This window comes from Lepidochelys olivacea (assembly GCF_965140295.1).
Source record: "Lepidochelys olivacea isolate rLepOli2 genome assembly, chromosome: 2".
Lineage (NCBI taxonomy): Eukaryota > Metazoa > Chordata > Testudines > Cheloniidae > Lepidochelys > Lepidochelys olivacea.
In genome coordinates, this window is record NC_140412.1 from 270,172,166 (window position 1) to 270,185,501 (window position 13,336).

Below are 13,336 nucleotides of genomic sequence, written 5' to 3' on the forward strand. Positions count from 1 at the left end.
GAAATAGTCCTGATGCTCCGCTCCTATATTAAACTGATCTCTGCATGTCCTTTACAGTTGTGCCCCCTTGTGTGACGTGTGCTGAACTAAGCCACAGGCTGGTACCCCCAAGCATCCTGCTCAGCCCTGAGCAGGCACTTGGCGTGGACCAGAAGCTGACACAGGCCGCAGCAGCTGCCCCAGATCTCCGCACCTAGTGCCCACCTCAGGGCTGCTGGGAAATGTAGTTTATTTTTTACATCAGCGACCAAGAGAAAGAACAGGAAACTACAGCAATTCCCCCCAGGAAGTGGTGCTGTGCAAGCCAGCCCCGACTGCATAGCGAGGGATGGAGCTCAGAGCATCTGGCGCCGCGCTAAGGATGGTCTGAATGGCTCACTCTGGGAATATCCCTTCCATAGATCTGCCTTCCCTTACCTCCCAGCCTTCCCCTCCCCTAGGCCCCAACATCCCTCCCGCTCGCTCCATCCCTTTGTTCTACCCTTGCACTCACTGTAGCCTTAGGACAGTCAGACACTGCAAGAGGCAGGAGTGGAAACAGGCTCTCCTAACCCTGAAGAGAGGAGAGATCTGGGAACTCACAGCGGTTATAATCACAGCGTCATCAGGGAACCGGACAGGAAAACACCTGGTGAGATTTCAGCTCAGGTAGGACACTGACTTTCTTGTGTTTGCACCTGGACCATGATGACACAGAGGACTGAACAACGAGCTCTGTCTAGGGAACTGAGCTGCTCAGAAATTTAAAATCTCTTCCACATGTAACCTGCCTTTAAGGGAACAGCTGCATTCCAGGAGAGCTTTCTGCGGGCACTGGGTGGCGCAGGGATGGGTAACTGGGCTGTAGACATGTTTTAGCTCTAGGTTGCTAGTCAAATCCAGACCAAGGTGGCGGTGACTGAAGGTTGCTGCCATCTGAGGCTGTTTGCCGGACTAGCTGTTATACATTCTGGGGATCCCAGTGCAGTTCCTACAGGATGGCGATGGGGTTCTCCTCCCCAAGCCTACCATCACAACTGGCCCACGGTCACAGAGTCCCCGGGCGATGCTCTGGAACTGCTCCCCATAAAGCCAGGCAGGACTCTGGGGAAGTCTCCCTTCTGGGCGCAGCCTGTCTGCAGGACACACAGCTCACCCAGCTTCCACCTTCCTGGGTCTGACCTCGGAGCATTCAGCATCCTCTGCCCCTCCGTGCGCTTCCCACAGCGAGTCCGCCCAGGCGGGATTCTGGGGAAGCCAGAGGGTCCTGCCCCTCAACTCTGCAGTCAGACGGGACTCTCAGCCAGCCAGTAACACAGAAGTTTATTAGATGACAGGAACATGGTCTAACACAAAGCTTGTAGGTGCAGAGAACCGGACCCCTCAGCTGCGTCCATTTTAGGGGCCAGTGAGCCAGACAACCCCGTCTGCCCTTCACTCCATGTCCCAGCCAGCCCCAAACTGAAACTCCTTCCAGCCCCTCCTCCTCTGGGCTTTGTCCCTTTCCCGGGCCAGGAGGTCACCTGATTCCTTTGTTCTCCAGCCCTTTAGCTCTCACCTTGCAGGGGGGAAGGGCCCAGGGCATCAGTGGCCAGGAAACAGGGTGTTGGCCATTCTCTGTGTCCAGACCCCTGCAGACACCTGCCCTCTAGGGCTCTGCAATGATCATACACCCTTACCCCACCCCCTAGAGACTTAAGAACTGCCTAGGGGAAACTGAGGCACCCCCACACTACTCAGAGGAAACATTAAGAACAGTCCCACTTCGTCACACCCATCGCAACAGAGCCACTGTAGACCGAACAGTGGCTCTCAACCTTCCCACACGACTGTGTCCCTTGCAGGAGTCTGATTTGTCTGGCGTACCCCCAAGTTTCACCTCACTTGAAAACAACATGCTCACAAAATCAGACATAAAAATACGGAATTGCCACAGCCACGCTGTTACGGAAACATTGCTGACGTGCTCATTGTTACCATACGATTATCAAATACATCCATTGCAATATATTACTGTCCTTACATTTCAGTGAATAGTGTGCAGAGCAGTATAAACCAGTCATTGCCTGTATGACGTCTTCGCTAGTGCTTTCTATGTAACCTGCTATAAAACCAGGCAAATGTCTAGATGAGCTGACGTGGCCCCTGGAAGACCCCTGCGTCCCCCCAGGGGTACACGTCCCCCTGGCTGAGAACCGCTGGAATAGATCACAGCGAGTCCCCTGCCGCAGGCAGATTCCCGGTCGTTTATAGCTAAGGCACGTGGGCTGGCCCCCGTGGGAAGCGGAGCCCGCTGCTGCACCCGTCACTGGGTGAACCCAGGGTTTCAGTCTCTGGAGATGTCAGGCAGGCGCCTTTCACAAGCAGTCATGTATCTAAGCAGCTGGCTTTTATCCCACACACCTGAGCACACAGAATTTTGCTACCTATATAGGTTGTTTGCTACTCCAGGCAATGGAAACATCACTGACAAATATCTGTATACAACACAAGGGGCCAACCGTCTAATCACACAAACCCAAACATCCTTGCCCTGCCCCTGACCCTGCCCCTGCCCCACTCCTCCCCCAAGGCCATGCTCCTGCCCCGTCCCTTCTCTGAGGCCCCACCCCCCGCTCAGTCCATCCCCCCCTCCGTTGCTCGCTCTCCCCCCCACCCTCACTCACTTTCACCAGGCTGGAACAGGGAGTTGGGGTGCGGGCTCTGGGCTGGGGCTGAGGGGTTTGGAGTGTGGGAGGGGCTCAGGGCTGGGGCAAGAAGTTGGGGTGCAGGAGGGGGTGCAGGCTCTGTGCGGGAGTTTGGATGCAGGAGGAAGCTGAGGTCTGGAGTGCAGGAGGGGGTGAGGGGTGTGAGCTCTGGGAGGGATTTGGGGTCAGGAGGGGGCTCAGGGCTGGGGCAGGGGGTTGGGGTGCAGGAGGGGGTGAGGGATGTGGGCTCCAGATGGGAGTTTGGATGCAGGAGGGGGCTCACGGCTGGGGCCGGCAGGGGGTTGGGGTGCAGGAGGGGATGAAGGGTGCAGGCTCCAGCCGGGCAGTGCTTATCTAGGGCAGCTCCCGGAAGTGGCCAGCATATCTGGCTCCTAGGCTCAGAGGCAACCAGGTGGCTCTGCGCACTGCCCCTGCAGCTCCCCTTGGCTGAAGTTCCTGGCCAATGGGAGCTATGGAGTCTGCGCTCGGGGCGGGGACACCACACAGAGACCCCCTGGCCACCCCTGCACCTAGGAGCTGGACATGCCGGCCACTTCCAGGAGCCGCACGGGACCAGGGCAGGTAGGGAGCCTGCCTTAGTCCCGCTGTGCCGCCCACCGGACTGTTGGCCTATTAAAATCTCCCGGATAGCTTTCAATAGCCGCCGGGAGATTGAGGCCGATTCCGGTGGACTCCTGGCCAATCCAGGAGGGTGGGCAACCCTAGCTGCTGATGCCAGCACTGCCTGGCATTTGTGTTCTCCAAGATGCAGCGGGCGTTTGAGGGAGAGATCGGGGATGTCAAGGCCTCCTTGTCTTGGGAAATACTAAACAAGAAATTTTTATCCTAACCATAGTGTGATGCTTTTTGGGCTCTGCCCAGTGATGAGCTGCCAAAATCTTAACAACTGGTTCCCTATAAAAAGTTCTGATTTAAGGGATGTGCCCCAGTATGTATTTTTTTGTACCAACAGGGTTACCCTACGTCCGTATTTTCCCGGGAGGAATTTTTAAAATTTAAAAAATGTCCGGGGAAATACGGGTGTGTGTTAACCCTGTCGAAAGTTCCTTTTTAAAAAGATGGGCCTGACCTAGCAATGAGCTTGTTTCACATGTGTGGGGCCCCGCCACGCCCTGGGCATGTGCTAGGGTGACCAGATGTCCCGATTTTATAGGGACAGTCCCGGTTTTGGGGTCTTTTTCTTATATAGGCTCCTATTACCCCCCAACCCCTGTCCTGATTTTTCACACTTGCTGTCTGGTCACCCTAGGGTGTGCACAAGTGTGGGTCCCAGCTGCTCCCTTCCCCACTCATTGAAGCAGGTGTGCAGGGTTACTGCCCTGGGAACTGCAGGGCACCAATGGATGTGGGGCCAGCTGCAGACAGGGGCGTGGGGCAGGGCTAGCTGGAGGCAGGGGGTGCGGAGCTGGCTGGAGACAGGAGGGTGGGGGGTTGGCTGCAGGCAAGGGGGTGCAGGGCTGGCTAGCGACAGGGCAGGGGCTGACTGCAGGCAGGGTAGGGGGGTGCAGGGCTGGCTGGAGACAGGGGCTGGCTGTAGGCAGGGCAGGGGGTGCGGCGGGGCTGGTACGGCAGGGCAGGGGTGCGGCAGAGGCAGAGGCTGGCTGCGGGCAAGGGTGCGGGGGTGGCTGGAGGCAGGGGTTAGCTGCCGGCAGGGCAGGGGGTGCAGCAGGGCCTGGCTGCGGGCAGGGCAGGGGGTGCGGTTATCTCAAGTGCTTATATACGAATGCACAAAGCCTTGGAAACAAGCAGGGAGAACTGGAGGTCCTGGTGATATCAAGGAATTATGACGTGATTGGAATAACAGAGACTTGGTGGGATAACTCACATGACTCGAGTACTGTCATGGATGGTTATAAACTGTTCAGGAAGGACAGGCAGGGCAGAAAAGGTGGGGGAGTTGCACTGTATGTAAGGGAACAGTATGACTGCTCAGAGCTCCGGTACGAAACTGCAGAAAAACCGGAGTGTCTCTGGATTAAGTTTAGAAGTGTGAGCAACAAGAGTGATGTAGTGGTGGGAGTCTGCTATAGCCCACCGGACCAGGGGGATGAGGTGGATGAGGCTTTCTTCTGGCAGCTTGTGGAAGCTACTAGATCGCACGCCCTGGTTCTCATGGGTGACTTTAATTTTCCTGATACCTGCTGGGAGAGCAATACAGCGGTGCACAGACAATCCAGGAAGTTTTTGGAAAGCGTAGGGGACAATTTCCTGGCGCAAGTGCTGGAGGAGCCAACTAGGGGGGGCGCTTTTCTTGACCTGCTGCTCACAAACCGAGTAGAATTAGTGGGGGAAGCAAAAGTGGATGGGAATCTGGGAGGCAGTGACCATGAGTTGGTTGAGTTCAGGATCCTGACACAGGGAAGAAAGGTAAGCAGCAGGATACGGACCCTGGACTTCAGGAAAGCAGACTTCGACTCCCTCAGGGAACGGATGGCCAGGATCCCCTGGGGGACTAACATGAAGGGGAAAGGAGTCCAGGAGAGCTGGCTGTATTTCAAGGTATCCCTGTTGAGGTTACAGGGACAAACCATCCCGATGTGTCGAAAGAATAGTAAATATGGCAGGCGACCAGCTTGGCTTAACGGTGAAATCCTAGCGGATCTTAAACATAAAAAAGAAGCTTACAAGAAGTGGAAGGTTGGACATATGACCAGGGAAGAGTATAAAAATATTGCTCGGGCATGAAGGAATGAAATCAGGAGGGCCAAATCACACCTGGAGCTGCAGCTAGCGAGAGATGTTAAGAGTAACAAGAAGGGTTTCTTCAGGTATGTTGGCAACAAGAAGAAAGCCAAGGAAAGTGTGGGCCCCTTACTGAATGAGGGAGGCAACCTAGTGACAGAGGATGTGGAAAAAGCTAATGTACTCAATGCTTTTTTTGCCTCTGTCTTCACTAACAAGGTCAGCTCCCAGACTGCTGCGCAGGGCATCACAAAATGGGGAAGAGATGGCCAGCCCTCTGAGGAGAAAGAGGTGGTTAGGGACTATTTAGAAAAGCTGGACGTGCACAAGTCCATGGGGCCGGACGAGTTGCATCCGAGAGTGCTAAAGGAACTGGCAGCTGTGATTGCAGAGCCATTGGCCATTATCTTTGAAAACTCGTGGTGAACGGGGGAAGTCCCGGATGACTGGAAAAAGGATAATGTAGTGCCAATCTTTAAAAAAGGGAAGAAGGAGGATCCTGGGAACTACAGGCCAGTCAGCCTCACTTCAGTCCCCGGAAAAATCATGGAGCAGGTCCTCAAAGAATCAATCCTGAAGCACTTACATGAGAGGGAAGTGATCAGGAACAGTCAGCATGGATTCACCAAGGGAAGGTCATGCCTGACTAATCTAATCGCCTCTATGATGAGATTACTGGTTCTGTGGATGAAAGGAAAGCAGTGGATGTATTGTTTCTTGACTTTAGCAAAGCTTTTGACACGGTCTCCCACAGTATTCTTGTCAGCAAGTTAAAGAAGTATGGGCTGGATGAATGCACTATAAGGTGGGTAGAAAGCTGGCTAGATTGTCAGGCTCAACGGGTAGTGATCAATGGCTCCATGTCTAGTTGGCAGCCAGTGTCAAGTGGAGTGCCCCAGGGGTCGGTCCTGGGGCCGGTTTTGTTCAATATCTTCATAAATGATCTGGAGGATGGTGTGGATTGCACTCTCAGCAAATTTGCGGATGATACTAAACTGGGAGGAGTGGTAGATATGCTGGAGGGCAGGGATAGGATACAGAGGGACCTAGACAAATTGGAGGATTGGGCCAAAAGAAATCTGATGAGGTTCAATAAGGATAAGTGCAGGGTCCTGCACTTAGGACGGAAGAACCCAATGCACAGCTACAGACTAGGGACCGAATGGCTAGGCAGCAGTTCTGCAGAAAAGGACCTAGGGGTGACAGTGGACGAGAAGCTGGATATGAGTCAGCAGTGTGCCCTTGTTGCCAAGAAGGCCAATGGCATTTTGGGATGTATAAGTAGGGGCATTGCCAGCAGATCGAGGGACGTGATCGTTCCCCTCTATTCCTCATTGGTGAGGCCTCATCTGGAGTACTGTGTCCAGTTTTGGGCCCCACACTACAAGAAGGATGTGGATAAATTGGAAAGAGTCCAGCGCAGGGCAACAAAAATGATTAGGGGTCTGGAACACATGACTTATGAGGAGAGGCTGAGGGAACTGGGATTGTTTAGTCTGCAGAAGAGAAGAATGAGGGGGGATTTGATAGCTGCTTTCAACTACCTGAGAGGTGGTTCCAGAGAGGATGGTTCTAGACTATTCTCAGTGGTGGAAGAGGACAGGACAAGGAGTAATGGTCTCAAGTTGCAGTGGGGGAGGTTTAGGTTGGATATTAGAAAAAACTTTTTCACTAGGAGGGTGGTGAAGCACTGGAATGTGTTGCCTAGGGAGGTGGTGGAATCTCCTTCCTTAAAAGATTTTAAGGTCAGGCTTGACAAAGCCTTGGCTGGGATGATTTAATTGGGGATTGGTCCTGATTTGAACAGGGGGTTGGACTAGATGACCTCCTGAGGTCCCTTCCAACCCTGATATTCTATGATTCTATGTGACAGGGGCTGGCTGTGAGCAGGGCAGGGGGTGCGGCAGGGGCTGGTGCGGGCGCGGCAGAGGGTGTGGCAGGGGCTGGCTGCGGGCAGGGCGGGGGTGCGGCAGGGGCTGGCTGCAGGCAGGAGGTGCAGGGGTAGCTGGAGACAGGGGCTGGTGCGGGCAGGGGGGCTGGGTGTGTGGCAGGGGCTGGCTGCAGGCAGGGCAGGGGGTGGCTGGAGACGGGGGCTGGCTGCAGGCAGGGCAGGGGGTGGCTGGAGACGGGGGCTGGCTGCAGGCAGGGGGTGTGGGGGTGGCTGGAGGCAGGGGCTGGCTGCAGGCAGGGGGTGCGGCAGTGGCTGGCTGGAGGCAGGGCAGGGGGTGACTGGAGTCAGGGGGTGCAGGGGTGGCTGGATACAGGGGCTGGTGCGGGCAGGGGGTACAGGGGGTGCAGCAGGGGCTGGCTGGAGACAGGGGCTGGCTGCAGGCATGGGGTGCGGGGGTGGCTGGAGGCAGGGGTTGGCTGCAGGCAGGGCAGGGGGTGGCTGGAGATGGGCTGGCTGCAGGCAGGGCAGGGGGTGGCTGGAGACAGGGGTTGGCTGCAGGCAGGGCAGGGGCTGGCTGGGGGCAGGGGCTGGCTGCGGGCAGGGCAGGGGGTGCAGGAGTGGCTGGAGACGGGCTGGCTGCAGGCTGGGCAGGGGGTGCGTGCGGCAGCAGCTGGCTGCAGGCAGGGCAGGGGGTGCGGCAGGGGGTGGCTGAAGGCAGGGCAGGGGATGGCTGGAGGCAGGGGCTGGCTGCAGGCAGGGGGTGCGAGAGTGGTTGGAGACGGGGACTGGCTGCAGGCAGGGCAGGAGCTGGCTGGGGGCAGGGACAGGCTGTGGGCAGGGCAGGGGGTGCAGGTGGCAGGGGCTGGCTGCGGGCAGGGCAGGGAGTGCGTGCGGCGGGGCTGGCTGCGGGCAGGGTGGTGGGGGCTCGCGGGGAGCAGCCCGAGCAGGAGGACGCAGCCCCGGCCCAGCAGAGCAGCCGGGGACCCCCCAGGCAGCAGCGGGAGCCCCAGGGCCGGGGGGGCAGCCCACGTCGCTCCCGCAGCGCAGCGCCCCCGGTGGCCGGAGGAGGAATCACATCACTTCCCGCCAGAGCCCAGCAAAGCCTCAGCGCCCCCTGCAGGGAAGCGGGTTAACAGCCGGTTCTAAAACTGGTTCAGAATTTAACAACCAGTTCGCGCGAACCGGTGCGAACCGGCTCCAGCTCACCCCTGGCTCTGCCATGGCTTTTAATGCCACAGCATGTAATGGGGCTAAAAGTGAACTTACCATGAGCATGCATGTTCCAAGCTATAAACACGTGTGTACACTGTAGGAAGCCACTGCTTTTGCTTTAAGAGGTTTGGTCGGTTAATTGAAGAGGTGACAGTGAGAGGTGTCTGAAATACGACACAAGGGAAATCTCTATACCCATTGGTCCAAATTACCACAGACTCTCAAACATTACACCCGAGAGGCAGCACTTTCAATGTAGCAACAACAGTGAAGAATCAAAAATTTTGGAGACCCCCCTGTGAATAAGAGTTTTCTGGATTATTTTTGCATTTGACGATAGCGCCATTGCTAGCAACAAAATAATTTGCTTTTTCCATTTTCATTACAGTGGGTAAAAGGTCCACGAGTGGAAACTAGAGAAGAGAAACACCATAAAAATATAAAGCAACTGGAGGAACGGGAGTTTCCGAGAGAAAGACACAAAGAGCTGGTTTCTGGAGCAGTGATAATGAGAGAAGCTGAAACAGCTGGAGGAGACTGAGAAAGAAGAGGAAGCCAGCAGAAAACAAGCCAGATACATTCACTGCTGGTGAAAGAAGTTTCAACAAACTCAGCAGCGTTTTTAAGATTCCCGGTGCCGTGCACACAGATCTGGTACACATACAATAATCACACCCATTAGACACCACAGAAAAAAAAACATGTCCGTTTGGGGGAAAAACTCATGGAGTCTTCACAGAATTAACAGAGCTGGTTGAATGATACGAAACATATTTTGGAGACTGGAAGCTATTAATTTGGTTCCATGTTATTCCTGCAGTCACATTCTTTGCTATTCACCAGTATTTGAATAACCATCGGGTATTTGTGAAAATGTCTGCGCACCGCCAGAGTTTCATGAATTTTAACTCCAGTGATTACCTGTCCAAATCTTCATCCGGGGAAACACATTTTTCATTATTTACTATTCATTATTTTTTTAGTTTAAACATTTCAGCCATCCAGTCAGGGAGCAGAAACAATCCCATGGGACCGAGGTGATCAGTCAAACCCCCACGAATAACGAATAGTAAATAACTTGTGGACAACCCATAGACTGAGATTTATTAGCACAAACCCGCTGGTGAACACATGCACATTGCAAAGATGCTCCGGCCGAAGAGAAAGGGCTGAATCCCCAGCACAGGCCGATCGCAATGACCCATCGTTCAGCCAGCTCTAGTAGATAATACCCTGTATGTGGGCCACGAACAGCAACACCATGTTCCAAGCTGCCCAGGTTCTCTGTGGGGATGAGAAGCCCTATAAATGCAGCGAGTGTGGGAAAGGCTTTGGCCAGGAGAAGATCCTCCGAGAGCACCGGCGAATCCACACAGGCGAGAGGCCGCACAAATGCGCTCACTGCGGGAAAAGCTTCACCTGGAGCACCAGCCTGATCAAGCACCAGCAGATCCACACGGGCGGCAAGCTGCACGCCTGCCCCGCGTGCGAGAAGAGCTTCCGGTGGCGGCATAGCCTCCTGCAGCACCAGGCGGTGCACACCGGCGCCAAGCCGCACACCTGCGCCCAGTGCGGCCGCAGCTTTGTGGAGAAGCAGGCGCTGAAGAAACACGAGAGCATCCACACAGGGGAGAAGCCCTTCACCTGCAGCGAGTGTGGGAAGAGCTTCCGGCAGAAGGGCAACCTGGTGTCGCACGAGAGGAGCCACCTGAAGGAGAAGCCGCACCGATGCCCCGAGTGCGGGAAGTGCTTCCGGGAGCAGCGCTTCCTGGCCACCCACCAGCGCACCCACACCCAGGAGCGGCCCTACCAGTGCGCCCAGTGCCAGAAGAGCTTCGGTGCCAAGCAGGGGCTCCGCGTCCACCAGCGCCTGCACACCGGGGAGCGGCCCTTCCAGTGCCCCCTGTGCGGGAGGAGCTTCACCGAGAGGAAGAACCTCAACAAGCACCAGCGGACCCACAGCGGGGAGACGCCCTACACCTGCGGGGAGTGCGGGAACAGCTACACCCAGAAGTACAGCCTGAAGGTACACCAGCGAACCCACAGAGGGGAGACCTCCCACACCTGCGGGGACTGTGGGGAGCGCTTCAAGCAGAGGAACCACCTGGTGAGCCACCAGCGGGGCCACAAAGCCGGGAGCCTCTACATATGCGCCGAATGTGGAGAGAGCTACAGCCAGTGGGCGCATCTCACCGCCCACGAGAGAATCCACACCAGGCAGAGCCAGCCAGTGCGCACTGAATACGGGTAACAGAGGCAACGTATCTCAGAGCATGCCAAGGATCCACACGACAGCCCATATCCATACACCAGTTAAAGGCCCCGGCTACGCCCCAGGTATAGGGCATTAGCCAGAGCCATTCTGAAACAGAATGCTTCCCAGAGAGGCGTCAGGACGTCTGGGCCTTCCCGGTCTCTCTAAGGACCTGATCCAATCAATGGGAATCTTTCTGTTGACTTCAGTGAACACTGGATTGGGTCTCAGTTGTGTAGACTGGGTAGAACTTGCCATAAACCATTTTACTAGCCAACTAGGTAACAGTGATAAGCATCATGCACAATTTACGTAGTGTCCTAGACTTGCAGGTACTTGTAAACATCAATTAATTAAATGAGGCAGAATCCTAGTCTAGGAAGCCGTGTAGGTCAACCAGTTTGTCACACAGCCTGTAGCGGGCTGGGGATCCATTTGGAAGTTGTGTTCACGCCTTCCTGAAACAATTTTATTTCAGAAGAGCTCTGTCTAAAATGTTGTCCCTCTCGGGCAGGCAGGGCCAAAGAAACTGGTTCAAAACACAGAGAATGCTTCGCAGAGCCAGTCCTGCTCCCATTGAAGTCCATGGAGAATTTGCAATCGAGCCCTTTATGTTTGCTGTCTGCGCACATGCATTTGGAGTAGAAAGTGCACACTTTAAAGTAAAGTGATTCCATTTCTAAGGCACTTATCTCACACAAGAAACATCTGTCTTGACATTGATGCTGATGGTGTAAACAAAGCTAGAGCTGGGGCAGAGAAGACCTTTAAGCTATAACTTTCCCTGGGTTTAGCTGAGCCGGAAAGGCTGGATCCCCTGGCAGCAAACAGAACACCAGCATCTTCAGAAAAGGACAGTTGGTGAAAGAACTTCTGGGGGATCCTGGCAAGGATGGACCCATGACAAGCATCACTAACCTCCCTACTGGGTATACTTGAAGTCTTAAATTTAAAAAGCTAATGCCCTCAAGGGACAGGCAGTTTGAGACGGGCAACAAACCCAAACGCACAACATACACCATACAAAAACCCACCAGCCACAACTAGCAAAGAGATTACTCCAATAACACAATGTTGTTAATGTATGATTGTCTCCTAGAGAAGAGCCCTGTGATCCAGATTCTCGCTCATCATGAGTGAATGCTGGTATTCCAGTGGGGAAGGAAGCATCCAGTCCCGCCTATTTCATGGAGGAGTTTGAAGGGGACTTCCTGAATTTAGTTACCAAAGATCACCCTTTGCACGTAGAGAAATACCACATATATGCACCACTTTCTGGAGGTGCAGGTCTTGGTGGGACATTTATCAATGACCTTGCTGGACACGAGGGATGGGACCAAGTTCTGGCAGCCACTGGGCAGCAGAAAGCTTAGCTCGAAGCACATGCTAAGATGTTCATTCTTCCAGATTTAAGTCCAACCAGAGCAAATGGAAGCAGAGAGTGCCATGCTGTGAAGTAGAAGTCATGTGGGTGAGGACACAAGGGTTTCCATTCTGTGTCCTGCCAATGCATGGGCAATTCCTAACAAGTCCTTTACCTGTTGGGACGTCGGGTGATGAAATTGGGTGCTGGGAAACATCACACCAGACAAATGCCCGAGAAAAAGAAGGTTTGAAAGGTGACCCGGGAGATGAATGAGCTGTAACTGTGCCATTTGTATGACGCACACTCAGGCTGTGAATGCCGGCTTTCTTAGAATGTATTTCTATTATTTATTATTTGCATAATGGCAGCAGATGCTGAGCAGTTTACGGACAGGTGTAAAGGAAAGGCTTCGCCTCATTGACTTTACAGTTTCGAGTTCCTGTCTACTATATGGTCCTTAATGCACAAACATTAAAATCAGCACTAAGAGTTGCTGATGTCCGTTCCTTACCATTTAATTGTGTTGAGATGGAAGCTACTCGACCCATTGTTCCGTAGAAAGATGGAGCACAGAATTCTCTTTAAATGTGGTATTGATTTTCTAATGTGATAAGGAGAGTGATCCTGGCAATTAAGGTCTGTAACTCATAGCCTAGTAAAAACAGTAAAACATATATTACAGAAAAAAAATCACTGATCAGCCACAAGGAACAGAACCATGAGCAATAATGAGCTTGGGTTAATTATTATGAGGAATATCTTAGGCACAGAGAATGTGTTTCGTGTTGCACAAGACACAGATTGGTTGTCTATAACTAACCCTAAGAGGTGCTGATGGTCTGTAAGACGAATATAGAAAAGATGAGATGTATTCGGAGATTCTCTGTGAAAAGAATAAAATTTCCTGCATAAACACACCTGGCATTTTGGCAGAACGGTGAATTAGTGGGTGAAGTGACTGCAATAAATCAGAAATGTGAAATATATTTGGATTTTAGTCAAACATTTGATTCTGTGACTCACAAAATTTCCTTTCAAAAGTTCATTCAGATTGGTGTGGATTGAAAACCGGCTGGAAGACCAGTCAGTCTAACCTATCTATGTTCTTATTATGGTTCCCATCACTGGGGTATTTTCACAAAGAGTAATCAGAAATGGCCATGTAACCAGTTATAGGGAGGTGTCTCACAGGGTTTACAGGAACTGGTGAGAGGTCCTGTTTTAGTTAACATCTCAGTCAGTGA

General features: G+C 53.5%; 1 protein-coding gene across 2 annotated transcripts; it reads left to right on the top strand.

The window, feature by feature from the left end:
* The first annotated feature begins 298 nt into the window (after positions 1–298).
* LOC311515926 (uncharacterized protein) lies at positions 299–13,091 on the top strand. Of its 2 annotated transcripts, none has more exons than XM_084619442.1 (2): positions 299–648; positions 8,861–13,091. In XM_084619442.1, the coding sequence occupies exon 2, from the start codon at positions 9,710–9,712 to the stop codon at positions 10,721–10,723; it is 1,014 nt and encodes a 337-aa protein (XP_084475568.1). In that variant the 5' UTR covers positions 299–648; positions 8,861–9,709; the 3' UTR covers positions 10,724–13,091. The 2 variants fall into 2 exon arrangements, with proteins under 2 accessions (XP_084475568.1, XP_084475569.1); XM_084619443.1 differs by having other exon boundaries at positions 299–631.
* Positions 13,092–13,336: the final 245 nt, after the last annotated feature.

Excerpts from the sequence above, each read along its gene's own strand:
- LOC311515926 (XM_084619442.1), top strand. The coding sequence starts at position 9,710 with ATGTGGGCCACGAACAGCAACACCATGTTCCAAGCTGCCCAGGTTCTC.